This window comes from Capricornis sumatraensis, chromosome 2 (genome assembly GCF_032405125.1).
Source record: "Capricornis sumatraensis isolate serow.1 chromosome 2, serow.2, whole genome shotgun sequence".
NCBI lineage: Eukaryota > Metazoa > Chordata > Mammalia > Artiodactyla > Bovidae > Capricornis > Capricornis sumatraensis.
This window is the reverse complement of record NC_091070.1, coordinates 117,845,186-117,872,427: the sequence shown is the minus strand read 5'-3', so window position 1 is coordinate 117,872,427 and position 27,242 is coordinate 117,845,186. Positions and strand designations below refer to the sequence as shown.

The 27,242-nt window shown below is 58.1% G+C and overlaps 2 protein-coding genes across 5 annotated transcripts; both read right to left on the bottom strand.

Moving 5' to 3' along the window:
- Positions 1–788: 788 nt before the first annotated feature.
- On the bottom strand, positions 789–14,492 carry DENND4B (DENN domain containing 4B). 2 transcript variants are annotated; one of them, XM_068966134.1, is made up of 29 exons: positions 14,425–14,492; positions 13,323–13,662; positions 12,281–12,533; positions 11,959–12,028; positions 11,595–11,764; positions 11,278–11,522; positions 10,802–10,868; positions 10,645–10,703; positions 10,329–10,473; positions 9,882–10,057; positions 9,661–9,761; positions 9,058–9,273; positions 8,390–8,535; positions 7,943–8,082; positions 7,724–7,850; positions 7,113–7,319; positions 6,706–6,834; positions 5,728–5,908; positions 5,328–5,495; positions 4,709–5,097; positions 4,423–4,545; positions 4,056–4,225; positions 3,833–3,974; positions 3,394–3,630; positions 2,765–2,882; positions 2,508–2,673; positions 2,356–2,420; positions 2,070–2,253; positions 789–979 (listed from the first exon to the last, which is right to left on the bottom strand). In XM_068966134.1, exons 1-28 carry the CDS (start codon positions 14,432–14,434, stop codon positions 2,108–2,110), a joined length of 4,506 nt encoding a protein of 1,501 aa, XP_068822235.1. In that variant the 5' UTR covers positions 14,435–14,492; the 3' UTR covers positions 789–979; positions 2,070–2,107. The 2 variants fall into 2 exon arrangements, with proteins under 2 accessions (XP_068822235.1, XP_068822234.1); XM_068966133.1 differs by lacking the exon at positions 789–979 and having other exon boundaries at positions 1,382–2,253.
- Positions 14,493–17,272: 2,780 nt separating this feature from the next.
- Positions 17,273–26,762, bottom strand: CRTC2 (CREB regulated transcription coactivator 2). 3 transcript variants are annotated; one of them, XM_068964161.1, is made up of 14 exons: positions 26,553–26,762; positions 23,707–23,808; positions 23,501–23,617; positions 22,864–22,925; positions 22,183–22,251; positions 21,909–22,012; positions 21,767–21,796; positions 21,525–21,589; positions 21,374–21,423; positions 21,014–21,258; positions 20,244–20,650; positions 18,700–18,969; positions 18,002–18,188; positions 17,273–17,858 (listed from the first exon to the last, which is right to left on the bottom strand). In XM_068964161.1, exons 1-14 carry the CDS (start codon positions 26,703–26,705, stop codon positions 17,638–17,640), a joined length of 2,082 nt encoding a protein of 693 aa, XP_068820262.1. In that variant the 5' UTR covers positions 26,706–26,762; the 3' UTR covers positions 17,273–17,637. The 3 variants fall into 3 exon arrangements, with proteins under 3 accessions (XP_068820262.1, XP_068820260.1, XP_068820263.1); XM_068964159.1 differs by having other exon boundaries at positions 22,864–22,928; positions 23,504–23,617; XM_068964162.1 differs by lacking the exon at positions 26,553–26,762 and adding an exon at positions 26,259–26,359 and having other exon boundaries at positions 22,864–22,928; positions 23,504–23,617.
- Positions 26,763–27,242: the final 480 nt, after the last annotated feature.

Here is a 27,242-nt window from a genome sequence, read left to right as displayed (position 1 = left end):
CCAGGTAATTTGGATATATCCTTCCCCTCATTCAGTTCCCCAAGGCCACAGGTCAGAGATGTCAGATGCTATGGTGAGTACTTGGCTGTTGGAATTCTGAGATACCCTTGTGGTTCAAGAATTCTGTAATTCCACCCATCTGACTATAGGCCTCTTGAGGAAGCCCAAAAATGAGCAGCGTAGGCTGGGAGGCACTCTAGATCAGGAAGACTGCATGCTCTAGTAAGGTAGGGACTGAGCCCTGAAATTCTCTCTGTAATTCCAGACAGTTCAGTGCATGGCTGGGCATGCTATGCTCACCAGAAACTTATGCTTTCAGGAAGGCAGTTGCTCCCTTGCAGGTTGTTAGGGGTGATACAGGGAAAGTTTGACCCTAGGTAGTGAGATCTAATCAGAACCTGGGGCAATGTGAAGGTTCCCCTTTGAAGAAGTCATCTTCTAGTAGTCCCTGACAAAAACAGATGGCATTTCCTAAGCCCCTCCTCCTTTCCTTGGCAGCTCCTTTAGGACAGTGCTCCAGACAGGATGGGAAAGCATCCTCTGGCCTGAGGGTCCCAGAATTCAGTAGTACTGCTATCTTCATCTACTGATATCCACCCCTAGGAATTTGCACTAGAGGTGCATGTAAGTTATTTCCTCCACTGACACTCCTTCCCCAAGGCATTTTTGTTTTGCTGGTTAATTCCCTTTGGTAATTGATTTTGCAGCTCTGTTAGGAGTTGTTTCCTGTGTTTATTTAATTATATAGGAAAAAAAGGGAGAACTCCAAGTGGGGCCAAAAGGGTTAGAGAAGTAGTGCCTGGCTGCCTGATGCCCACATGTAGTGAGCTCCTCAATCCTTGCTCTTGTCCTCCTAGTGCTGTCCCCAGGCTGAGGCCCTGGTTGGAAGAGTACTGCCTGCAGTTAGAGCAGCTCCCAGGATGTGTGAGCGTGGCCAACACCAGTGACTGGGGAGAGGGTTGTCATCCCTGTGGAGGTACTGGAGAAGTTGGGAGGGGGGATATGGGGGAGAGGAAAGAAGGCAGAGATGAGCTCAGGGCCCCCAGAGAATGGAGCCTTTGTGTGGGGTACAGATGAGGGACAAGGAAGTGATTGTGTGGGAGGGCCGGAAGTACCACACAGACTGGCACCACCATAGCCAGCACCGGATTCACCCCTCTCCTGCTCTGAGACTCCCTGTGCCCCAAGGGACCAGCACCAGACCTGGTCAGGGAAAGTAGTGTGTGCCCAAAGGCAGCAAGGGATGAAAAGTTGGAGAGAAGGATGTGCAGCCAGGAGGAAAACAGCGGTATCCCCCACCTTTATCCCAGAGAACAGGAGGCAGAAGGAAAAAGACAGAAGCAGCTTTTACTATATTTACATCCAACGAAACTTCACAAGGAACAATCCTTATTGCACAGTCAGGGCCTTGGGTGTGTGAGGCATTCCCCAAGATGGAGTGGACAAGAAGGATTAGGACTAGAGGGGCACCAGTTTTTCCTAAGGGGAGCTTGGGACTCCTCTAGCTTCTAACTCCTGACTTTCAAGGAGCTACAAACCACTGGACCATGGAGCCCCATTTCCCTTCTCTCTCTTACTGTCCATAAGAACCTCCTAAGCAAGGGGGCTGTGGCTCCAGAATAAATAACTTAAAATACAAACACTAAGGTAGAAAGGCATAGAGAGCCTTAGGCTCCTTCGGCAATTCTAGGGGAAAGGGACCATCTCTGGTGGGAAATGACATCCCTCCCTCCCGTTCAGGGCAAAGGCTCAGTAGCTGTGTATCTTTCCAGTTGTTTTTTAAAACAAAAACTTATAAAATGGCCAGGGCAGTGCAGATCTGTGGGTACCCTGGAGGGAAGTTCCTGGTATAGGATGGGGTGGAACAGAGATGTGCCAGCTACCCCCAGGCCTCCTCCAACATCAGCATGAGCATAGAGGGCAGGCTGGAGATGGGAAATTGTGACTTTTGGTAACAGTGGGTCCCACTGCCCCCACTCAGAGCCTATGGCTGGGCATGCTTCCTAGCCTATTCCCAACTCGGAAGGAAACAGAGAAGCAGGTTCTCTCTAGAATCCTTCTTCCCTCACCTCCTCAGCCCAGACTGGAGAAGGAAGCTTAAGGGTCCCTAGCATTCCAGAGGCGCTCCGAAACATTTCCGGCAATCAATGGCCTTTGGGGTAGGCATCTGTGCCCGCCGCTGCCTCAGCTCCTCCTTGCCCATGCTGCTGGCCAGCTTGTTAAAGGCGGATTTGTACTTCTTGTCGAAGGCCACTAGGGAAGAGGGTGGAGGTAGGTCAGTATGTTAGGTCAATCCCCAGCCTCCCACACCTGGCCCTAGATCTAAACCCCTCAGCCCGCTGCCTGTTCCCTCACCTATATCCATGTGGTCCTTGCCCAGAGCAGCCAATGTCAGGAATAAGATCTCACGGTAGATGCCCCTGGAGTGGAGTCAAAAGGGTGTAAGAGAGATAAGGCGGGAAGGAGCCCGCAACAGACCCAGGACCTCTCAGATGGGAACGTGATACCTTTGCAGGTGCAGGCCAGTGGGAGGGGGCCCTAGAGTTTCTAGCAGGAGCCCTATAGCCTTGTGCACCTCGTTGAGACCGACGTGGCGCAGCACCGATTCCAACAACGCCAGGCTAAGGGATGCAGGTACTCGACCTGGCCATACCACCCGCTGTGGGATCTGGCCTGGGTGGAAGAAAAGAAGGTAACCAAGATTATTGAGCCCTCTAAGCACAGGACCTACTCCTTCCCATTCTGGGCCAAATATGAGACTCACTGTGGACCCTCCAGAGTACATAGAGAGGTGGGCAGCTATCGGGATCAGGGGTCAGGACGTCCCACAGCAGCCGCACCTGTACGGACGCTGGGTCAGGCATTGTCCAAGGAGCTGGGGCCTGCAGGGGGCCAAGATAAAGGAGACAGGCTCATGGCACGGGAGGCAGAGGGTGGGAAACGGACAGGTGCTATTCCAAGGGACAGGGACATTACCGGGCACAGCTAAAGAGAAGAGAGAAACTCTTGTTCCCCATGGGAATGCAAGTTCTCTGAGAGCAAGGACTTTGTTTTGTCATCTGCTGCATCCCTAGTGCCTAAAACTCTGCCTGGAACCTAAAAAGTGCCCAATAAATATTGGTGCAATGAGCAGAGTGATGAATAGACGAACATTAACGAATTAGTACTGGGGTAACAGGCACTACACTAGGTGCCTAACAACAGCCCAGAGAGGGGGCAGTTATGCCATCTTACAGATGAGGAGACTGAAGCTCAGAGAAGTGAAGTGAAATGGCCAGGAGTCAACCAGGTATAATCGACTCCAAACCTGTGCTCTGCCTATAGCGCCAAGGACACAGGGGGCTGAGAAACAGCTAGGAGACGAGGGGGCAGGGACTGTGTCCGAGCACCGACCTGGGGGGGCGGGGGCCCATCACAGGAGGCCAGCACCAAGCACGGCAGAATGCTGGGCAGGCGCAGCCGCTGGAAATACCACAGAAGGTTCCAGAAGATGATGGGGTGAGCAGCAGGCAACTCAGGCAATGCCAGCACCTCACTGCCCTCGTTCTCGACCAGTGACTCCAGCTCCTTCCGCAGCACGAGGGGACTGAGATACGCCCATGCCCCACTCTCAACACGCCGGGAGGCACTCTGTCAGGCACAAAGCGGGAGGGCAGGGGAGGGGATATACCACAGCCGCATCCTCAGAGCCCTGCTTCCCACTGAGCCACCACATCCAGCAGCTTCTGGGACGCCCCTTGCCCTCTGTACCCATCTCTCCTCAGCGTCACTGGGGCTACCCACAGGGCAACACACACACACACACTCAGCTGGGTTCTGGCCCAGCCCTTACCCCCGTGTGCCCGTTGCAGAGCTGTGGCTCATCCAGGGCTAGGCAAAGCCTGCGGTCACTGAGCACAGGGCCTGGGCCCCCGGGGACAGGAGCGTCGCTGCTGCCACTGGCACCAGCAGGGGCAGGCTTGGGGCTGGGGGCACTGCAAGAAGATGGCGGGAAGGTTAGCCCTCAGGCCTCTGCCGCCCTGCCGCACCCGCAGCCCCTGCCCATCTTTGGGCACCTGGGTCGGGAATCAAGGGTCTGGACGCTGAGCAGGGGCACAAAGGGGCAGGCGCAGAACGGACAGGTGGTGTTGAGGTTGGAGTCGTCAGGCGCCCAGCCAGCCATGATCTCCTCATCATACACCAGGGAGTCACAGGCACGGCATAGTGAGCAGCTAGACAGCAGAATCTGCAGGTGAAAGGCCCCAGGAAGCAGGCCCCTTTTGGCCTCAGAGCTCAGGAGCCCCTGCTCCTTATCCAGGCTTGAACCTCCACAGCCCAGCCCAGCCTCCTCCCGCCTCCCGCCAGCCCCTGCCTCTGACAGGGTGCCTTGGGTGTGGTATATATGTGAGCTCCAGCAGTCTGTGTGGGAGGGGTTATCCTCACTTCCAGGGAAGGTGGCTGGAAGGATCCAGGGGTGTCACTGAGGCGCTCTGAGGAACGGCGAAGGCTCACGCTGCTGAGAGAAGATTCTGAGAGGTCCCACTCACTGCCCAGAGAGGCTGAGCTCTGCCATTATGAGAGAAAGCACAGTCAGCCAACCCCATGCTGCTCTTTATCCAGGAAGCTGGCTCAGCCACCCTTCAAGGCCCACTTCTGGGCACTGCAAGTTCGCAGCCCCTCCCCAGGCCTCCAAGTGCTGAAGTGTCTGGAGCCTGCCCTTAGTGGTTACCTCGGATGCAGTGGATCCGGGGCGCTCCCGGGGGCGCAGAAGGCTGTCCATGGGGCTGCGACGGGCTGAGGGAGGCAGGTCAGGGGGCAGCTCAGACGGGGGGGCACGAGAGGTGGGGGGGCGGCGAGAAGGAGTGAGCAGCTGTTGGAGGCGGGCACCCAGCCCTCTTCGGGGGGTGCTGGCCTCATCCTGACGCCCGCCGGCCTTGGGCACCCGCCCACTTGGCCCTTCCAGGGTTTCAGTGGACTGGGTGCTCAGGGCTGAGCCTGAGTCCCCTGGGCTGCCTCCAGGTCCCGACTCTTCCCCGGCCAGGCTCAGGTCTGAGAGGCTTCCATCATGCCAGGGGATGGGTGATCCCCGGGGCTCCAGGACCCCCAAGGCCTCTATCACTGCAAGGCAGAAAAGAATCAGGGAAGATGGAGTCCAGGCCCTCCTTGGGGCCTGAGTAAACACAATTCCTGGCTATGCAATCTGGCGCCACAGCCCCCACCTTGATGACAGTCTGGGCAAGATTCCCCCAGAGCCTACAGTACCTGCCACAGAGCACCACCCCTCCACCTGGAAAGTGGTTAGGGTAGCTGATGGGCCGAGGGGTGGGGTGTGGGATGAGGGCACTCACTGTGGGCCACACCAGCCTCCACGGTGGGCTGTGCCCCTCGGGCACTACCCAGGCTGCCGCTCTTCACCAGGCGTCCCATAGGTGAGGCGGGGTCCCGCAGGCTTCGCCCGGCCCAGGTAGTCTGGCGCTGAAGGGGGCGGGTTGGGGAGGGGCGCTCCAAATAGGGCTCTGCAGAAGGCAGGGAGGGGTCAAAAGACAGCCAGCTGGAAACCTGGCCCCCAGCTCCAAAACAGAGCTCCTCACGGGGACCTGGGTCTGCAAGGCTTCTCCCAGGCAGAATCTCTTGTCTTTTGTTGGCTGCCAAGGGTAGTCTACCTGTCCTCGGCGCACTGACTGTCAGCCACTGGACCAGCCCAGCTCTCCATGCCTGTCCCCGCCTGTGTCACCAGGCCCTACCCACCTGGCTGCGAGCTGCCTGCCTCTTGGGCTGCTGTCTCCACCTCCTCCTGCTTCTGCTGCTGCTGCCGCTGTTCTCGCAAGGGCTGGCGGAACTGAGCAGCCCCCAGGACCACGTTCCGGAGCTTGGCCCAGCGCAGGCGCCCACCCGGTGTGCCAGACGGCCACTTGCTTTCCAGCACAGCCTGCCAAGCACAGTGTTCACCCATGCAGACAGCCTGTCTCCATACCCTGGGCCTCAGCTAGATGCTGACTGCCTGACCTGGGGGCCCAGCGACCACCTTTCCCTCCAGACATCCTGCCTATGATTGTCCTGCCAAGGGCTCAGCCAGGAACAAGAGCCCAGAACAGAGAGCTGGCGGTGGCCACCCAGGGGGTTCTGGAGGAAGTCAGAAACGGTGGAGACAACCTGTCTGCAGACTGCTGTTTATAAACTGTGGGCTTTGAAGACATCAGTTCATTTGTTTTGGCCATTAGTTTCCTCATCTAAAAACAGGAAATAGTTTAGCGTCATGGTGAAGGGCCTGGATTCAGGAAACGATATGCCTGTGTGTGTCCTAACTCCCTAACTTACTGTGGTACCTCGGACAAGTTACTAACCCCCTGCAACCTCATAGCCTCATCTGTAAGATGGGGACGAGAATCGTTCCACTTCAAGGAGCTGTGGGAAAGGTAAGATGGTTTTACGTGGATGTTGTCTTTGGAGCAGAGCTGGCATCCTGGCTCCCATGATCAGCTATTCCTGGGAGGTGGCGGTACTTTCCTAACCTGCTTGCCAGGACTGCTGTGGGTGAGACTCAAAGCAGCCCAGGTGCCGAGGCACTAGAGGAGCTCTGTGGGACAGTGGCCGCAGGACCTTGTTGGACTGTATGGGCCCGATCTCCACGGGGAGGGGAAAGCCACAGGTGTCGGGGAACAGCGCCCGCCCCACATACCCCTGCCACCATCCCACCGCCCACCCCAAAGGCGAGTGACTGGGCACCTTGTTATAGTAGCCGTAGGTGATGGTGTTGGGCACGATGCCCGCCCGCCGCATGTCCAGCATGACCCGCACGGACAGCACGGGCTGCCCGTAGTGTGAGCACAGCTGCATCAGCACGCGGTAACACACCTGGGCCGGAGACACACGGGATGAGGTGGGCTCACTCTCGGCCCCAGTCCTCAAGCCTCAGTGAGCGCCCACCTCCAGCCTCCCCAGTCCTCACAGAGCCACCTCCCTTCCTGCGGACCCTGCCACCCCGCAGTCCCCGCTGCGACAACCTGAACACGCTCACTAATTCAGTGAACACGACGGAGCACCTGCCCAGCTCCTGGACTTGGGCCTATGTTCCCTGTCGGCTGCGGCCCCCGGGGCTGCACCAGCCCCTGGTACTGAGCCCGGGCACCCACCTCATCAGGCAGCACCACCTTGCGGCTCTCCATCTGGCGCAGCACCTGGTAGGCCGTCTGCAGTGCCCGCACCCGGGAGGGCGCCGAGCGCACGTAGGCAGGCAAACACAAGAACCACAGCCCGTAGCAGTGGCCCAGCAGGCACCGGGCCCACAGCTCAGGCACAGCTGCTGACTTCTGTGCCATCCGCTGCGCCACCTTCATCTCCTAAAGAGGGCGGGGGACACACCTGGGTGAGAATGATGCCAGGGCAGGTCTTGAAACAGTGTGGGAGAAGCAGCACCCGCCCTGAGAAAGGGTCTTTGTGCTGAGGGGGTGGCAGGGACAGTGCCCACAGCCCTGGATTCCCAAGCACAGATGCTTAGCTTGAGTGTGGGCAGGTGTCCTGGCAGAGGCAGCAAGCCCCTGGATTTCCGGAGTCCTCAGAAAATGAAGATGAGGACGACGACAACAACACTGATGGTTCGTGTTTCTTTTTTGTGCCAGACATGTTGAAACCTCCCAACAACTTTATGGGATAAGTACTGTTATACCCATTTTACAGATGAAGAAACTGAAGCAGCAGTCCTGGCCTGAGTCAGATGCCTCTAGGGGGCCCACCTGCTGGTTACCTGTTTGGTACGGCGAGGGGCAGGACTGCTGGGGGCACTGCGGGATGGGCCTGGCACAGGCAGAGCCCCGGCTTGTTCTTGAGGAGACTCGAACAGCTCAGCCTGTAGCTCGGGGAACCCATCATAACTGGAGGGGCGGAGAGAGGCCATATGGAGAGCAGTTGGTACTAAGTCAGCTGATCAGGCCTCAGAGCAAGAGAGGGGGCGGGAGGCACTCACCAGTACTGAGGAATGGATTCACTGCCCTCTGGCACTGGTGGCTCCTCGGGAGGCGTGATAAACACGGTGAGCTCACTGCCCGACAGCTCCTCCAGCTCCACCAGGGGCGTGGGCTCAGGCTTCTCCTGCTCTGGGTGGACCTGAAGCAGGATGGTAAGAAAGGGGACATCCAGACAGTGGGCACAGAGCAGGGCCAGGGATCCAGAAGACGGCATCTCCCGGGAAAGCACAGCCACGGGGAAGCAGGTAATGGGCCCAGACTCTGTCAGGGCCCTGGAGATACAGCCAGGGGATGAGAGAGGGGCAGGAAGACAGTGTGTCTATGAGGCCAGTTGTGTGCGCTGCACGGGGGCACCAGCCTCACCATGCGTGAGACAGTGTTTATGTCTGGGGTGACAGAGCCGAGAGCGGAGCAGAGGGCACAAAAAGAAGGGATGATCCCAATACCTTGTCGACACAAGAGTCAAAGAATTCGAGGGCAGCGTGCCGAGCAGAGCCAAAGGAGCACTCCTCGATGAACTGGGAGAACATCTGCGTGTGTAGCAGCTGGGAGTACAGCTTGTGGCTGGAACGCTCTCGGGACTTGAGGAAGCCTCAAGGGTGAGAAGGGGGCCAAGAGGGTGGTCACTGGGGGCTCTACCACAGCCACCCGCTCCTGAACCCTTGTCTTGGCTCCCCGCCAACTTGGCATCCAAGGCCATAAAAGCCATTCTCTCTGGCCCCTCTGGCCCTACCCGCTGACCAGCTCAGCTGCCCCAGCACCATGGTCCCATGGCATCCTTCCCTTTTATCCTTGGGCATCGAGGGCCTCAGACTGGGGAGTCACCAAGAGGAGACTTTCGCCCTTGGGCTGGCTTACCACAGGTGTCATTGTGTTCCCACCAAGCCCTGGGCTTCCCAGAGGCTGGTGCCACAGCTGATTCATCTTTGTACCCTTATCCCCTCACCAGGCCCAGAAGAGCACATAGCTCAAAGCTGGTGACCACAAAAATGCTAGCTGAGTTTAGAAACAAGTAACTGTGTGATTTCGCATGCCCTCTGACTTCCCCACGGAGCCCAGCCCCTGGTCACCTGTCCCACGATACCTTCCCCAAGCAGGGACAGGTCGCCTTTACCTTGCAGGAAGAAGAGGTTGTCGACATCACGAGACCCCTCAGAGGGGGCCTGGGTGAGTGGGCGCAGGAAGTCCCGGTAGCCCTTGAGCAGGCAGGCCATGAAGCGGAGGAAGGCTCCCTGGACCTCGCGCTCTAGCCGGGCCCGGCGGCCACACACTGCCTCATAGTCCGTCAGCAGGAATTCCAGGGAGGCCTCCTCCTCGGGGCCAGTATATGCTGGGGACCAGGGCAGCCTGAGCATCAGGGCAGCACCCATAGGGCTTGCTCAACCCTGCTCCCCACAGAAGTCAGGTTGCAACCCTACCACCTGCTGCCCCCCACCACTGCCAGCTCCTAACAGACCTAGTACCAACAGCAACTAAAAGTTACCTTTCGGTAACAGTTGCAAGCCGCCCCGGTGGCAAGCCCAACCTTCTGACACATCCAAGAATTTAATGTGGCATATGCCTTGACCTCTACCTTGAACTTGAATTCCTCTCACTCCCACCCAGTGAGAGCCCAGTGCTTCTAACCTCCCCAGGTAAGGTCCGGCTCTCCACAGGTCTCCCCAGACCAGAGGTTAAAGGTCGATAATGGTGTCCGGCCTCCCCCCAGGCTCCTTACTCTGGCCCAGCTGCTGGTAGAGGTGCGTCAGTGTGGCCAGCAGAACCTTGTAGGGCCTGCGGGGTAGGGTCCGAGGGGAGAGGGGCTTCTTTTCCTCAGTCCTGTGAGATAAACAGAAGGAAGAAAAGGTGATGGGGTTTCTTGTTTTCCCTGAGGCTCCTTTGACCAGCCCTCTTCTGCGCCCATCCTCGAAACCCCCAGAAAAGACCCAGCCCTCTTACTGGAAGAGCGTGTTGGTATCAAGATCCACACAGATGACATCCACAGGTGGGTCATGCAGATCGAAGTAGCTGGAGTGGATACCCACAATGAAGGGCACGGGGGCACTCAGCACATCTGCCAGCACCAGTGGGCACAGCGGAATGTAGGGGCACTGCCAGTGCAGCGGGAAGGTCATCTAAAGCATCGGGGGATGAGGGCCAGTGAGCAGGGCGCAGGGAGGCAGCAGAAGAGGGGCATGGCCCTTGACCGGTGGTGCTTGTGACAAGCTGCTGGAGTTGAGCTCCAAAGAAAAGCTCCTGACCGAAGCTGTACACCCTGTAGGCCGTGCCCAAGGATGAGACTGAGGAAGCCTCCTCAAGAAAGGAAAAGTAAGGAGAATCCAGGCAGGGACTAGGGCACAAGAAAGAACACTCTGGGTAAGGCAGGCCGGGCAGAGTGGCACTCACAGAGACAAGGGCCTCGCAGACGCTGGTGAGCAGATCGGGCCGCAGCGAGTGGACTAGCAGCTTGTGCTCCGTGAGCACAGCGAGCAGCAGCGTGATGGCCAGCTCCGGGCCCAGGGTCTGCAGCAGCTGCAGGAAGCTGGCACCACTGGGGGCAATGCCCAGGTGGGGGAAGAGTCAGCAGGAGGCCCTTCCCTCATCGCTGGGCACAGACACCACCTGGGCCCAGCCTGCACAGCCCTCTACACCGGTGCCCACTTGCCTGGCACCCACCCCGCCCCTGGTCATCACAGCCCTGCCCCCCAACCTGAGCATATACCTGAGGGGCAGGGGTGAGGACACAGGCTGGCAGAGGAGCAGGTTGTCATAGGGAGACATCTGAGAGGCAGAAGAGCCACAGGTCAGGATGGTGAAGACTAGCCCCTGCCCTTTCTCCCCCTGCAGGGGAGAATTCTCCCCCCAGCCCCAGCCCTCACCTGCACCAGGATGCGGGGTCTCTGTGGGGAAGGGAAGGGAACATTGTGAATGAAGTGGGAGATGTGCCTGGGGGAGAGAGGGACACGGTCAGAGGCAGGCTCCAGGCTGGCCGTTCAGCGCCTTTGCTCTTCTCCTCCGCCTGTCCCCAGGGACCTCGCTCCTCCCTGAGCTCTACCTCAAGGCTACCGCCAGCCACGGGAGCCGCCACCACGCACAGCACTGATGCACAGCAGGAGAGATCCCTCTGGGTGTGCACAGGCCCTGGCCAGGACTTGGCTAAGCAAGTGTAGCCTGGGTCTCAGGCCCCACTCGCCCCTTCAGCCGGGGGCACTCCTGCAATGGGCCAGCTCTCCAGCCACACCTACAGCCTCGTCCCCGACTCCTCTGCGCCCCCGCCCCCCCAGCTCCATCGTCCTCTTCTCCATTCCTCCTGGCCTCGTAACCCTTCCCAGCATCGGGGGAGCCCCATGCTCACGCTTCCAGGGGCAGACGGTGGGGTCCCGAGACGGAATAGCGGTAGAGGAAGGTGAGGAAGGCGCGGAAGGCCGGGAAGGCAGGCCAGCGGGACAGCACAGCGATGGCGCGGCGGCTGCGCACAGCCCGGCCCCCCAGTGCCCGGCCCCGCTCCACAGCGCTCAGCAGGCCCAGGGCCCGAGCCTGCCGCTCCGACAGCCTGGCCCTCGGGAACGCCTCGTAGAACTGCAGGGCAGCACCGTACACCTGGCAGGGGCAGAAGGGCAGTCAGGTGGGCCCCGTGGAGCCCAGACCCCTGACCACACTCCACACACCCACCTTATCACCAGCTGCACCCGTGAGCACAAAGGTGGAGAAGACGGGCACGGGGTACTTGGTCTGGGCAGGCCAGCACTCGATAGTGGCCCCCATGGGCAGGCAGAAGACGGGCACTGACTCGGGCAGCGGGAACGCCTCATTGTCCTCCTCTGGGTAGCGGCCCAGCAGCTCTGCACCCCCGGCACAGTGGGGGGTCCCCAAAAGGAGTAGGGTCCATCAGACACCAGGGGAAAGAACCAGGGGATCCCAGAGAAGGGCCATGTGGCAAAGGGGAGGTGAGTTCTGTGGACACTGAAGGAACCCGCCGAGAGACACCAGGGCAGAGGGACGCAGAGGGTCGAGGGACCAAAGACGGGCTACTCACCTGCCTCATACACCAGCGTGTTGGCCTTGGCCAGGCCCACCTTGTAGCACAGGTATACTGCTGGGCCCCACTGCCCCAAAACGGCAAGAGACAAGCAGACACACAGCTAACAAAGGTTCTGAGGGGTGATTTTCTCCACCACCCCTAAGTGGTCTTTGTCTTTACAATGCCTGTTAATCCCAGTCCCCCAAGACCAGTGTCACACCTCTGGACCCACCCCCACCGCTAGAGGCCTTGGTCCTAGGATGCCCTGTGTGCCCAGTGTCCACCCCTTACACGGAGATGACATGAGTCTTGGCTCCTGGCCCAGGGCCCCACTCACCATGCCAGGGTTGAGGTTGCGGGGCAATCGGCAGTAAGTATGAGGAGTGCCCTCGCCCTTGCTGGGCAGTACCAGGCAGAGGTCAGTGATGCCCAGGGCATGCAGCCCTGCCCCCTCTGCTGCCCGCCGGTAAGTGAGGTAGGTGCGGGGGTGCCCAGGGCCTGGAGGGGCCAGGTTGGCTGAGTGGCTGTAGGGTGTCGTATCTAGCACTTGGAAGCCAGGCTTGGGACGTTCTTTCCCCTCATACAACACCCTGGGCACAGAGAACAGAGAGAGATGTCACAAGTCCACAACAGAGGAGAAAGCCCCCAGTCTTGCTAGATCTGCCTTCCTAGTCCTACCTACTCAGCCTAGTCGAACACCGACACCAGGGCCCACTTCTTGCTGAACCCGCCCTCCAGAACCCTGTGCCCCTCTCTGCCCGTGGCTCAATTTTTTTTTTTTTTAATATTCATTTATTTGGCTGCTCCAGGTCTCAGTTGTAGCACTTGGGATCTTTAGTTATGGCATGTGGGATCTAGTGCCCTGACCAGGAATCGAACCCAGGCCCCTGGCACCGGGAGCGCTGAGTCTTAGTCCCTGGACCACCAGAGAAATCCCTAGGCTCTACTTCTTGATCAGTAACAATACCTCAGGCCTTCCATGGCTCTCAGCGCTCATTAATAAATACCAAGAAGAAAAGCTACCATTTACTGACTCTGTGCTAAGTCCCTTATATGGATGATCTCATTTCATGTCAATTTCATCTCAACTACCCTATGAGGAGGTATTATTTTCCCAAATTACAGCTGAGGAAATAGACCCAGAGGGGCTCAATAACCTGCCAAAGGTCACAGAGCTAGCAAGTAGCAGCACTAGTACACGCACCCAAATCTGTGTGAGGACTAAGTACACACAGCTTCAGGCTCTTCTCCCTGGCCTCAGGACCACTCTCTTGCCATTCCCACTGAACATCCCTCATCCCATACCCCTACCTCTCCCTGCCTCACCCCAGATCGCCCAGCCTCCCCTGGTGCCAGCAGGGGTAGGTAGGTGCACACACCCCAGCTCAACGAGGGGGGGCTTGTCACGCCCCCTCCGGTAGCAGATGACGGGTTGAGTTCCACCTAGGAGCCCAGCGCTGAGTTCCAACGGGTGGCCTCCAGCAGAAGCCTGGATGCATGTGTAGCCCTGGGGCACCTCCTCGCCCAGGGCCCTAGCGATGACTGCCACATCTGTGATGGGCTCAGCTGGCCGGGGAGGGCGCAGGGGCCCACTGGGTTCAGGAATCCACGTTTCCTCAGGGATGGGTGCTCCGTTCCCTGCAAGTCCAGCTATCACGAAGTAATCCACCAGCCGGGGGGGCCGCTCCTCCGCCATGGCCCCCCCCTCACTCACTGCATCTGGAATGGTCAAGTGGGGGAGAGATGAAGCAAGGAAGGTTTGTGTTGCCATGGCAACCAGCAACCAGGGCGTCTCCCTTTTGCTTCCCTCCTCTTCCTAGTACTTTCAAGGAAAAGCAGGATCAGTGGCCAGCCAATCCTGAACTCTCCCGCCTGTGACATCACCAGGCCCTAACAGCCCACCACAGCTCCTTAAAGAGACCAGGACCCTCCCTCTTGGAGGTTACCAGCCCTCTTTCCAAAGAACCCACTGCACACAGCTAACCTAGGCTCTGGGTTCTGACATCAGATGGTTTCTGTATCCCTTTTAAAGACCCCAGCCCTCTTCACTCCCTAACATAACAGAGATCACAATCTTTTATGTAATGGCCTACAATAACATTCTTTCTGGCCGTGACATCAGGCCAACATTACAGTCTTTTTATAGATTCCTGGCCTTCTTACTCTAGTTGACATTCTAAGAATCTCATGAGCCAGCTAATATTCTTAAAGCGCCCACCTCTAGGTTTTTGTGAGGAACCCACAAAACCCAGGCTTTAAGTGTCTTTTCACTAGACTTGAGTGTCCTTTTTCCTAATCTAGCTCCAGTAACCTGACCAAAAAAAAAAAAAAAAAATCAGTGCCCTCCAACCTCCAGGATCCTTAGGTATCCTCAGTTAAGTCCAAAGAAGCTGTGGGAGACAGTCCCCACCATCCCCAAGCCCTCCACGAAGCCCAGAGACGGAAACAGGCCCACAGCGGCTTCTCAGTAACTCTTCTCACCTGCCTCCATGGCCCAACCCCCGGGAGTAGGAGCATCAAGGGTCCCGGGGTGCCCTGAGTGCAGAAGCTGGGAAACAGCTTGGTGGGTGGCTTGCAGCAGAGGACTGGAGGCGTGGGGGCTGCTTCAGAGGGGAAGGGAGGTGACTTCCTGAAACAGTGGAGGGGAAGCTGCAGCTCGGCGGAAGTCAGCCTATGGGTGTGTGTGTGGTGCTGGTGAGGGTGTGCGGAGGAGGGGGGGTATTGTCCGAAGGTGCCAACACAGCATCATTCCAAGTTGGAAGCTTTTTAGCCTAAGGACCCGGAGCAAGGCAGAGGCAGCTCAGATTAGATCCAGGATGTACAGTCCTACTTAACCTCCCACCCTTGCCCAGAGAAGAGGGGGCAAGGGAATCTCATGGACCCAAGGTGGCTCTCCTTAACCTGGCCTCTGGTCACTCACACATACACCAACTCCAGCTAAATTTAGTCTCCACATCCGCGAGGTGAAGCCAGGAGTCAGCGTCAGCCTCCTGATTTAGCTCTGGGACCCAGCCCCGTGCCTCGTCCACTGCAGGCGAATGGGAGCCCTATGTCCTCTGCCCCAAGCAGCAGGCAGGAGCCACGAGGTGAGACCAGCTGAGGGGCGAGTGGCTCCCATCGGCAGGACCTGCGCAGCCGGGCCTCTCCTCACCAAGCTAGGGAAGAGCCCTGCAGGAAGGCAGCCCTTTCTCCCTAGGGAACGCAAGGGGCAGGGACACCACTCCGGGTCCCGGCGCCCACGAGCCGGACAGCGGGAAGTTCGCGTTGGGGCAAAGGGCGCGCCGAGCGGGAGGAGGCTGAGGAAGGAGCAGGAGGGCAGAGAGGAGCGGACGCGCAGGCGGCCGGGGACGTGACGGCAGCAGCGCCGGCCGCCGCGTGACCGGAGCGGGAGGGAGGGGTGCTCAGGCTCGGGACCCGCGGGAGCAGGAGGGGTGCAGGGTGCCGGGCACAGCTAGCTAACTCCAGACTGCGCCCTCCCCTCCACTTTCACTTCCCCAGGAGAGAGGAACCGGAACCAGATGTGCAGCGCCAGGGAACAGCTGGGGAGAGCCCCCGCCCCGCCCGCGCTCCCTCCCTCCCTTCTCCGCCCGTTGCCCCGCCCGGTCCAGCCCCTACCTGCCTGCCCCGCGACTGCCCGGCCGGCCGGCCCGCGGGCGGGTGGCTCGGAAGGCGGGCCGGCGGACGGCAAGGCTACCCGGCCCCGGACATGGCGCATCCGACTCGGGCGCCGCTCCCGCCGGGACGGCGAGTGAAGGAGGAAGAGGCGGCCGAGGGCGCCGGGGCGCAGGGCGCCTTGGAGGGAGATCCGGGCGATCCCAGCGTCCCCGCCGCGCTGCGCCACGCGGGGACTGTGCTGCCGCGCCGCTCGCTCGCGCCGCGCGGTCCCCCCGGCTCCTGCCGCACTGAGGGCCCGGTGCTTCTCCGCGCGCCCCGCTTTCTCCGCTCCCCCCAACCCCCCCTCCGGGACCACGGGCGCCGCCGCTCCCCCCACCCCCCCCTCCCCGGCCGGCGGCCGTGACCCTGGCCGCGCCTGCCCAGCGCCCGACCGCCTGCAGCGCGACCCCTGGCGGCTGGGAGGGCCCCTTGCACCCAGGGAGCTTCCCACCACCGAGCCATTGCCGGACACTGACCCTAGGCGGCCCCTGAAGTCCGAGGCGTGCTCTCGTCCCGCCCTCGAGCCTACTCAAATGTGGCTTGCCTGCTTGGGTGAAGGCCCTGAAAGTCTAGTGTGAGGAGACCCAGATGGCTGCTCCTACTTCCAGGTTTAGGGCACACTGCATTCCCTTCCAGCCTAAGCCAGAAGTTCTCAGTTCTCATTTTTGAAAATGACAAGTTTTGGAAAGAGGAAGTGGAGAAGCCAGGACTGTGGGCTGTGGGCAAGTAGCCGAGGCAGAGGTAGTGGAGGAGCGGCACTACTCTTCTGTGCTGTGTGAGGGAAAGAGGGCAGAAGCTCAGAGGGTCAGAGGACTAGCGACCCAAGCCAAAAAGAGGAAACCATCAAAACAGGTTAGCTGGCACTCAAGCCTCTGAATGCGTGAAGAGTGGGAGGGTGAAGTGAATTCATGCACGGTGAGGGGCAGAATGAGAATGAGAAGCGTTGGGTCGGAGGCTGGCCCGGCATATTGAACTTCCAGGTCCTCTAGGCTTACTATCTGGCCTCAGTAGTTTTTAAATCCTCTCTCCTTGGAAGCCTTAGCACTGAGGCCAGATACACCTGGGGAGAGGTGGGGTCATTCTACCAGAAAATATCCAGAGCTGAGAGCTCAACCAGCAGTCACCTTCTCACCTCCTGACTCACTGCCAGGGTCTCAAGTTTGAGGAAGAGCAGCAGCAGTCAAAGCCCCTGTCCCCTGATGCCACAGCAAGGCCCTGAACAAGTGAGAAGGCACCTGTGCTGCCACGGGGCCTGCACCCAGCCTGCAGCCCTATGTCCCGTGCTGAGTACAAATTCTGAGGCTTTGGGGGGCCCCTCCACAAACCACATGGTGTTGAGAAGATGAAAAATGCATAATAGGGGACTTCCCTGGTGTTCCAGTGGGTAAGACTCCATGCTCCCAATGCCCAGGTTTGATCCCTGATCAGGGAACTAGATCCCACATGCCCTGAATGCAATGAAGATACTGCATGCTGCAACTAAGGCTTGGCACAGCCAAATTAAAAAAAAAAAAAAAGCATAGCAGGCAAAAAGACTCATGTCCCCAAGAACTCCCCTGATCCCCAGCCGTATCCCAAACAGGAGCCAACCACACCAAGGGTTTAATAGGATTTTTTTATTAACATATAATATATTTAATAAAAAATAATATCCACTCTGGCTCTCTCCTCCACTGTAAGGGGAAGAGTGGTGAGGAGGGGCTGGCACTGCCCACCCCTAGGCATCCGGACAAGCCCTGCCTCCGGGGCTCCCCTCTACCCCCCACTTTCCAACAGGCTCTGACCTCCAGACAGACGGTTCAAAGTTACAAGTGCTTTAGGCCCTCCCTTGAGGTCCCCCAGGTCCCCCCCCCCAACTTGTGCAGAATTCAGGGGCCACCTGGAAAAAAACCCCTTGCCTTTTCTCATTCTTGGGATCCTTCGTTCATGTCAGAAAGAGGATCTGGGGGCAGAGAGTGGCATCTCTACTGGCCGGGGGAAGGGAGGAAAGGGACAGTGACGAGGGACAGGGCCGAGAAGAGGGATGGCGCTGAGGTGGGCTCACTGAAGCCGGTCACTGCGGAACGAGTCCTCCACAGCCGGGTCAGGCAGCAGGGCGCACGGGTCGCTCAGCATGCTGAGCCCCTCCAGGCCCAGTGGCTCCATGCGCAGCTCCTCCTCCAGCCCCAGCCCCAGCCCCAGCCCAGCTGCTGACACCTCGAAGCCCGGCACTCCAGCCAGGGCCGCTGCAATCTCCTTGGAGAAGCCTGGGGAGGCATCTCCTGTGTGGACGGAAGAGACGAGTGAGGCCCCCACGCCTCATGAACTCTTCCAAGACCGCCCCCCTACCCCACCCAGTCTCCTGCTGCGCCACCCAATGTATCCCGCCCTCCTCCCATCCTCAGTCACCGTCCACACCTCTCACCTGTGAGGATGATGTTAGGCCCTGAGCCATGGCGCGAACAGTGGGTTACGTTCTGGTGGTTGAGGGCGTGAGGGTCCTGGGGGCCACTCACTGGTCCCTCACCCCCTAAGAAGCCAGGCCCTTCGGGAAAGCCAGGGGGATCCAGCGCCAGGCTGGTCGATGGGTTCTCCATGTTGAACTGCTCCAGCTATGGACACCCAGACAAGCCTGGAGTAAGTGGGCTTCAGAGCAGGGTGTTGCTGCCTGGCTTTGCCGAGCACTGCTCACACACCTGCCTTGCCCAGTAATCTTCATACACCTCTCTCTAGCCCACCTCACCTCCCACACTGCGGGAACAAAAGCAGAGATAGAGGGAAATGGCAACAAGCAGAGCGACAGAAGAGAAGAGGGCCCAGAGGAGGTGAGGGCCCCGTACCTACTGGGACAGGGCATGCACGTGCCAGGAAGACAATGGGTCAGAGCAGCAGTCAGCAAAGAGCAAGCTGTGTGGAGGGAGCTGGGGCAGAGGGGCAGGAGTGGGGGCAAACGAAGGGAGAGAGGAGCCCCAAGCTGATGGGACTGTGTTACCTAGGGAGAAGAAGGAAGGCTCTCCCCACCTAGATGTTCCAGGTCAGAGTGGCCCCCTCAGTACCACTCAGGCTCTTTTGACCCACCTCCATCCCCTCCCCGGCTTCTGAGCTAGGGGCCCAGGTACTCACGTTCCCCAGGCTGAAGTCACTCATCGACCGGTGGTAAGACTGCTGCCCATGCTCACTGGGGCTGGGTGGGTACAGCGTCCCATACTGCAGCTGCCTGCCTGGGGGCTGGCCCCCTGAGGGCTGCACTGAGCAGGCCTGAGAGGGCAGCCCTGGCTGCTGCAGAGGCTTTGGGGTGGGTTGCTGGGTGGGCAGAACCAAACTTGGGGGGCTGTATGGGTATGGAGGCAGCCGCTGGTCGGTGGGCAGCTTACTGGTATCCAGGGGGACGCCCTGAGGAGAGGCAAGCAAAAAGGGAGAAGCTTACCCCTCAGTGTGCCCCTTAAGAGGAACTCTCTGTCAGGGCTTCTCACCCTCTTCAGTTGTAGCCCTCCTCAACACAAAACCAAAAGCGTTCCGTTGGGCATCGCTGAGGTGCAACTACTCTCAGAAAAGCATCTCAGAATGCAAGTGACTGAATGAGCTTAACACAAGGATAATTCTGAATCCACTCCAGGAGTCAACGATTCTTAAAGCGGGGTACTCTACTATCAGTAATCAACTACGTGTGAGACACCTCACAAGCTACTGATCACACAACAATGACCTTGACAACTGTTCTAAAGCCCTGAAGAGGCCAGAGGGACTGCGAGAGGAAGGAGGGTGAAAGGAGCTGGCATTAGGCTCCCTCCAAGTCCCAGGAGAGCAGAGCCCTTGCTGGCCTGGCCTTAGCCTTTCCTACAGAAAAGGGGGCCTGCGTAAAGATGGAACACAGAACACACATTCCAGGGAAGAACAACGGAGGAGGAAGGGAAACTAGAATGGAGGGGAGGGAAAGGAGAGCATCAGGGTGAAAGGAGAGCAGCAGCGAGAGCAGAGAAGGGGGAGAGGGCAGGGCAGGAGGGAAGAGCCCAGAACGCCAGCAGCGGGGGAAAAGCCCCAAACCAAGAATGTGGGGTTCTGGTCCCAACTCTTCCCTCACATGCTTTCCCTCTGGGCCCCAGCGTCGTCGTCTGTAAAATGAAGGGACTGGGATCCATCACCTGACAGTCTCTATGAAATCCTAGAAGGAAAGTGAGCAGATGGGAGAGGGAGTGGGGCAGGATGGAGGCAGGAGAAAAAAGACAGACAAGAAAAGAAGGACAGGAACCAGAAAGAGAGAGAAAAGGGCAAGGGCGAGCGGTCCTTTGGTGAGTGTGCAGCTGGGCCGGGCATGGTGCCGAGCACTTCCCGCATGTGATTGCCTCTGATTCTTACACTGCTGGCCTGGCTTTACAGATGAGGATGCTGAGGCTCACAGGAGTCAAGTAAACATCGAAGGAGACTGATGCTAAGAGGTGGGGCCAGGATTTGAAATTAGAAGGCTGCACCCCAGGGTTTGCATTCTTAAAGCCAAGAGCAAACAAGATGGATCCAAGCAGGGCTGGTAGAGGATGGAGGGGATGGGGTCGGATAACACCAGGAGTGAAGGAGAAGAGGTACTGGAAGAAAGCAGGGTGGGAGGCAGAGAACTCGGCAGAAGAAGGAAGGAGGGGAAGACAGACATTAGGGAAGGCAGCCACGCATACCTGAGTGATGGAAGACAAGGTGGGTGACATTGTTGGCGAAAACTGTTTGGGCAGCTGCTGTTGGGACCTTCTGGCGTCGGCTGGGCCCGCGGGCAAACTCAGGGGACTGAGGGGCACACGGCGGTGGCGGGGGGGGGCCCCAGGGGCAGACGCTGGGTAAGGGGCGGCCGCCAGCGCCGGAGAGGGAGCGGGAGAGGAGGAAGCGGAGGAGGAGAGGGCCGGGGCACTGAGCGAGGGGTGGCCCAGGGAAGTGCTGGGCAGTGCGTGGCGGGCCAAGGAGGAGGCAGGCAGTGAGGGGTGACTGTGGGAGCCCTGGAGCTGGGGCTGAGGACTGCTCAGGGAAGCCTGGAGGTTGGGATTGCTTAGGGAAGACTGCAAGGAGGGGTGGCTGAGAGGTGAATGAAGTCCTGTAGGCACAGACAAAAAACCAGAAATGCCAACATTACTGATGGGAACTGGGCCCCTTTCTGCTTGGAATGGGTAGCAGTGACCAGACTATGAAAGCGGCAACATGATGCCCTCCCTACACTGCCCTGGCAACCAGGCTGGCGCTGCCCACTTGGGGGCTGCTCTCCATCTTCTTTCGAGGAACAGCCACACTCACCAGCTCTCACTGGCAGACGACTGCAGTGAGGGAAACTGGGGGGGGAGACGGATGAAGGGTGGGGTGTGGGCAGCCACAGGAAAATCCTAGGTGCTTGAGCTTCCCACCCCTTTGTCCCTCCAGCTAGACAGCACCCCAGGGACACGCAGCCAGGACAGCCACTCACCTGGCGCATCGTAGCCCGGGCCCAGGGCCAGGCCCCCGCTGATGCCCAGGTGGGTCATGGTGTGGGTCAAATTGGAGGTACTGCTGCCCCCACTCAGGCTGGGATAGGCTGTCTCCTCTGGGTCCAGGGGGGTGGGCAGCGGTGGGGGAAAGTGCAGGTTGGTGAGGTCAGGTAGGGAGCCTCCCGTGTTCATGGCAGGTGGGAGGACAGGCACGGTGGCAGGCTGGTCAGGAGACGGGAAGATGCTGGGAAAGAAGACAAGATGTAAATGGGGGCAGTGGGCAGCAAAGAGCAGAGCCCAGCAGCCCACAGTTCCCTTTACAGCTCTCCCCACCTCAGCTGACCTCACAGAGTACTTACTTAATTCCAGGGACTTCACAGGACCGAGGTCGGGAGGAGGACGAGGACAGCTGAGGAGAGAAGGAAGAAGGTGGCAGATGAGGACAGAGCTCAGGGGAGAACCCTGAAGACCTGCTCCATGGAAAGAAGAGGGACAGTGGGCCATGCCTACCTTCTTAGCATCCCATGGTTTCAACAAGTGCTTATCATCTAGCAAGTTCTCCTCAATAGCAGGGACTTGAAAGAGAAAGACTGGTGATGAGAGGGTTGGAGAAGGCAGTAAGGCAGGACAGGAATCAGATGCAGGCAGGAGGGAGACCCCTCCCTGGCTCTGAACAAAGCCCCCCAACACCAGCCCAGAAACTCTCTGGCATTCAGTACCCCCACATACCGAATGCGGTGAGGAACACATACCTTTGGAGTCCATCTCGCCGTCCAGACAACCTGTAAAGGATGGAGTGGCTGCGTGTGGTGGAGCTGACTGTGTGCCCACCTGCCTACCTGCTTCACACAAAAGTTCCAGGGCTTGACCTCACCCTGGGACATGGCTGCTTACCTCCACGGCGGCTCGGCAGGACGCTGGGGGGTGCAGGGCTTGGATAAGTGTCCTGAGGGCTGGGGTTCATCACGCTTGTGTGAAGGGCAGAGTCAGAGCTTGTCCTGTGAGGGGAACAGAGATGAGCTGGCACCCATGACAGCCTTCCTGCTCCTCGTGCCCTGCTCAGTAGGGGAAAACACTAGCTGGGCTGGGACAGGGTGGGGTGGGGGAACAGGGCCCCAGAAACTACAGATAAGGAGAGATGTGGCCTAAAGAAGGCAAGGGCCATCACCTGTTAAGTGCAGATGGTAGTCGAAACAACTGCCCCTTCTCTGCAGGGAAATTGCCCCAGGGCATTGTCCTGGGATGGAAAAACAAAGTCATGAGGAGCAAGGCTCACAAGGACCAGAAGACAGGTACTGGAGGAAGAGGGGGAAATGTGGGGCAGCCAAGAGGGCTGGGTACCCGGGATCATGCCTCTTTCTTTCTGATCCTTTTGATACTTGGGATCCGTGAACCCTCTCCACAAACAAACTAAGATCTGGAAATCCTCAACTTCTATCTTCCAGGACAAGCTGAATAGGAATCTCAGAGCTTAGCAAATGTTCTGGGTATGAATATTAGGGATAAGATGGACAGGGGAGGGGTTTAGCATCTGAGTGCACCCACTCTTGATAGGAGGCAGCCACTTTCACCAGCCACCCTGCCCGTCTCCCCTCCCCCCCCCCCCCACACACACCCCAGCTACCATTGGTCCTGCTCTGGCTGGACAGGGAGGCTTGGCCATCCGTGTCAACATGGCCAAGACTGGACTCTGACCCATTACTCCACCTACTCCCACCCCTCCCAGCCCTGCCATTGTGGGAGGAAGTATGGCTGAAAGCCTGGCCGAGCAGGCCCAGACCCAACTCCAGCTCCAGCCAGAGACAAGTCAGAGAGTAGGCAGGAGATCCTGCCTGCCCTGGACACTGACCTCCGCCAGCTGGACTCCGGGGGAGGAGATAAATAGGCAGGACTATAGGGAGAGCTGTCAATGTGAAGAGCACCAGTTAAGGGAAAAAGTGAGGAGGGGATGAGTGGAAGAGAGACCAGATAGAAAAAAACAATGGAGGCAGCAGATGAGTTGTTTTAAGAAACAAACACCTTTTTTTTCCTCCTCCTCTACACGGCCAAAAATAAGGGCAAAGAATGGAAGAGAAAAAAGGGAATCGGGCCTAATGGAGTCAGAAAAAATAGATGAATGTCTAAGCAGCCTTTGGGGGAGACAGGTGGTTGTGACGGTCTCTGAGATTGAAAGCCACAAACAAATGTGAGCAGGAGGGAAGCAAAACCCTAGCAAGAGTTGTCAGGGAGCCGTGTATCTAGCAGCAAAGAGCAAGCTGAAGTCAAGAAGGTCAGCACCAGCCAGAGACGGTGGGCACAACCACAGGAGGGACAGCTCCCTGTTGCAGGAGCCAGCGCTGACACAGGGGCCAAACGTTTCAGGGGGACTGGGTCAAGAAGCTTCTGCAAAATGGGACTGGACAGCACCTCAAGTCCCTTTTCCCACCATGAGCTCCCGAGGAACCCCACCCCACCGCCCGCCAGATTGCGCAGCCCCTGAAGGATATGTGGCGGGGGTAGCGGCGAAGCGGGGACACCATTCTTCGGGGATCTCGCTGCACCCGTTCCACCAGCCCGTGATGTCGAGTGCTCCGAGATGAATCCAGAGGGGAGTGGAGGGGGCTCTGCCAAAAGAGACAGGCGAGTCAACAGAGGAAGCCCCGTGAGAGCCTGCTCTCCACCCCCGACACCCCACAAGCCAGCGTCCACTCACCTGGAACTCGGCTAGGCCACAGCCAATCTGGTTCACATTGGGCAGAGAGCCACCATAGTGGGAGCTCCTTGTGTACGCCAGCCGCAGCTTTTGGGCCTGTAACTGAGACATGGAGGACAGACGGGAACGTCAGGAGGGTCCTGAGCACTGCTCCTGTAGCCCTGTTTGCCATCCCTGTCTCCAGGACACGTTACTATTGCTGATGCTTTCAAGAGACCTGCCAGAAGAAAAGCCACCGCTGGGGGGAAGACCCACTGAGACCAGCACAAACAATCTGCCCTAGCTCTTCTGCGGGCTGCCCCCATCCATGCTATCACTCATGCCTGGCATCACCCGGCCAGGGAGAGCCTAACACTCTACTCAGGGCCTGTCCCAGTTGGCATCAGCCTAAACAGAGTTCCTGAGGGGCTGCCAGGAGCCCCCAGGTAATCACATGGGTGAATTCCTGGGGCAGAGTGACTATTAGGCAACTCTGCTTTCCCTTCCAGATGCGTACAGGACTACCTGGAAGACAAGAGAAGGGTCACAGGTGGATGCCACAGAGCCATGACTGCCAGTCTCTTTCCTTCTTGCTCTGGAGGGTAGGCACAGGCTTTTGGGCTCTGCCATTTACCTAGCCTCAGGAAGGCTACACAGAGCCTCCAAAAATAGAACAACTAAATGATGACTCTTCTACCCGGAAAAACAGAGCTGAGACCAATAAGCATTCTTCTACCTAGTCCTAAAGCCCCTAAATAGGCAGGGGAGCCTGCAGAATGGGGGTGCATGGTGGGGAGAAGCAGTAGTCTACTCCAGCCTGGCCTAGAGCTATCTCCTTGGCCTCTTCCCCACTTCGGGGAGATGTGTCTGGCATTGGAGTAAGACACCACACCCCTCAGCCTGGCATGGATTCAGTCTTCCTAAAGATCTCATGTCCCTCTGTGAGAGATGAGCATCTCCTTCTGAGGCTCAGCCTCTGCCACCAGCCAAACAAGGAGACCCAAGGCAGCTGATCGGTGGTAAAGTCTAAGAGCTTCCATGGCTCATGCTGTTGTGCATAGTCCAACATCAGAATTGACTCTCTGTCCTAAGAGGTCAGTCCAGCGAGTTCAGTGGGCACTATACTGACCTTTGGTCCACTTTAGGACCGCTACTCATATATATGATAACCCCAGCTTCTCAGTAGTATAGGTCCCACAGGCCGTATCTGCCTCAGATGAGACCTCCCAGCTGGCCAGATAACAGGCTGAACTCCAGGTCTCTAATCTCTAGCTTTAGGTCTCCGGGCACAGACCATGTATGCCCTAGGTTTTTTATGTGCAGAAGAGAAGTTACCCAACAGGGCTAAGGTGAGTTGAAGGGACAGACTGAAGCACCACAAAGAAAGAAGGTCCAGCTTTTGAGCTTTTGTTTGTACATACTAGCCCTAGATCCCATCATTCCTCCGCTGGAGTCACAGTCCAGAGGGCACGGCCTCAAGCCGTCAGCTGGAGGTCAGCCTCTTGCCCACCTTCTTGTCTCTGCCCCACCTTGATCAAAAGCTCCTAAAGGGGAGCAGTCAACAGTTAGATCATGAGTCTCATAACAGTGAGAGGGGATTATGTGCAAACACACACAATTTACTTCCCCATCTAACTTTCTCTGACTCCCCAAAACTAGGACACATGGTCTCTAGAGACTCAAAAAAAAAAGTAAAAAAGACTAACAGAGGTAACGGAGACACACAGACAAATACAACCAGAGTCCCAGTCACAGACAGATTCAATCAAAGGCAGTCAGACCAGCAGAAAGAACTTTGAAATGTGGTATTCATGTTCGGCCATCCATCAATCTTTACATTCCTTCTAACTTCCGGCCAGGAGGGATCACTGCAATATCCTCACCTGCTGTTTGAGAATAATGTGTCCCTAAATTAGGACTGCATACCAGCTGGGCAAACTCCCACCCCACCTCTCCCTGACATCCAGCCATGGGAAGCAAGACACCAAGATCAGGGTGGCAGGGGTCTAGGTAGCTTCAGAAGCAATTCTGCCAGGATGCTTTCTTTCTGGAACTGTGTAGGAATGAATATTTCCTCCCTACAGAAAACCCTCCAAGCACCCCATAACTAACCCCCCAAACGCCCATCTCCCTAGAAAGTTCAGCAAAGCATCGGTTCCACATAACTGATAGCTTACTGGTTACCTACCCCCTTTCGAGATCCAAAGCCCTCTCTCTCCCCCAAGGCGACCAGGGCAAAATACCAAGCACTAGTCTGTGAGCAATGGACCTCACCTTCATTCACGTCAGGAAACCACAAGAAGTATTTGAAAAAGGAAGCAAAGGGACGGGACGCAGGAGGGGACTTCCTGCCCCACTATACCCAGTTCAAACCACTCATGGGGCCCTTTCCCGGAGACACTAAGTGCCGAGAGTAGCGCAACAAGGCAGAGAGACCATATAAGAGGAGATCACCAATTCAGAGAAGCCAGACTAGGGCGAGCAGGCCAACCCCCCACCCCGCCCCGTAACCCAATATCGAAGATGCTGAGTCCCTCAGAGAACTCAATCAGAGATGCACAAGGACCACCCACCTCCTAACTCCTCAGGGTTTCGGGGACCATCTCCTCTCCGTGTCCATTCCTGCCTCACTTACTCCGCCTTCCCAGTCGTTCCCAAACTCTCCAGCCTCTCAGGAGTTTCTACCTCCTCCCGCAAAATCCGTCTTCCTGCCCTCGGACCCTCCACCCGCGCCTCCCAGACGGCGGCGCCCGCTGCCCCTGCCGCGTTCCGCCTCTTTCGCTACGGCTCCCGCCCCCGCCCCGCCTCTCGGCTCCCCGCTCTGGGACAGCTCTGCTCGGCTCCCGCTTCCCGAGGCGGCCCCTTACCCGGGTGGAGCCGATGTCCATCATCACCTCCTCGAAGGCCGCCGTCTCCTCGGCCTGACGCTGCTTCTGCAGCGCGATCTTCTCACTAAACTTACGCGGATTGGAAGCTGAGGCCGTGGCCGAACCGGGCCCGTTTGCTCCCGACGTCGCCATCTTCCTCCCCCGTCCCTCCCCGCCACCCTCCCAATACAAGCCACGGCCTCCGCCGCGGGCCCCGGCCCGGCTCTTCCAGCCGTAGCCGCCGCCGCCGCCTCAGCGAGCACCGCGAACCCGGCCCCAGCCTAGCCCTGACCTGCTGCGCGCGGGGACCGCCGGGAATTGTAGTTTGTTTACGTGACTCTTTAACAGCCCCAGTCACGCAATACGAGAGAGGAAACGGACACCATTTCCCAGCAGCCCTGTTGACTCCGGGACCCGGGGATTTTACTCCTCCCGTCTCGGTTCCTCCCTGCGTGGGGCAAACTGGGAAATGTAGTTCGATATTGGTCCAGAGCCTACAAATGCGAAGGGCGAGGGTTTAAAGAGAGTAAAGGAAAAAGGGAGGAAAAGGAAGGGGTGGAGACAGGGAGGGAAGCAGGAAGAGACAAGAGGAAAATTTTGGTCATTTTCTGGGAAACGGACTAGAGGGGCCTGAATGAAGACAGTAAGACCAGGCATATTAAAACAGCTCTAAACATCTGAAACTAAAGA

Bases quoted from the DNA above. Each gene is read 5' to 3' on its own strand.
- DENND4B (XM_068966134.1), bottom strand. The intron at 10,869-11,277 runs GTGAGCATGGGG...TCTCTCCCCCAG, and splicing joins CACCGTCTGCCCCTGGAAGC to GCACATCTCCCACTTCATTC. The intron at 3,631-3,832 runs GTAAGGGCTGGG...TGTGCCTGACAG, and splicing joins TCTGCAACGGGCACACGGGG to AGTGCCTCCCGGCGTGTTGA.
- CRTC2 (XM_068964161.1), bottom strand. From the start codon at position 26,705: ATGGCGACGTCGGGAGCAAACGGGCCCGGTTCGGCCACGGCCTCAGCT. The intron at 22,252-22,863 runs GTCAGTGTCCAG...TTTCCATCCCAG, and splicing joins CCGGAGTCCAGCTGGCGGAG to GACAATGCCCTGGGGCAATT. The intron at 20,651-21,013 runs GTGAGTGGCTGT...CTGTGCCTACAG, and splicing joins CCCGGGCTACGATGCGCCAG to GACTTCATTCACCTCTCAGC.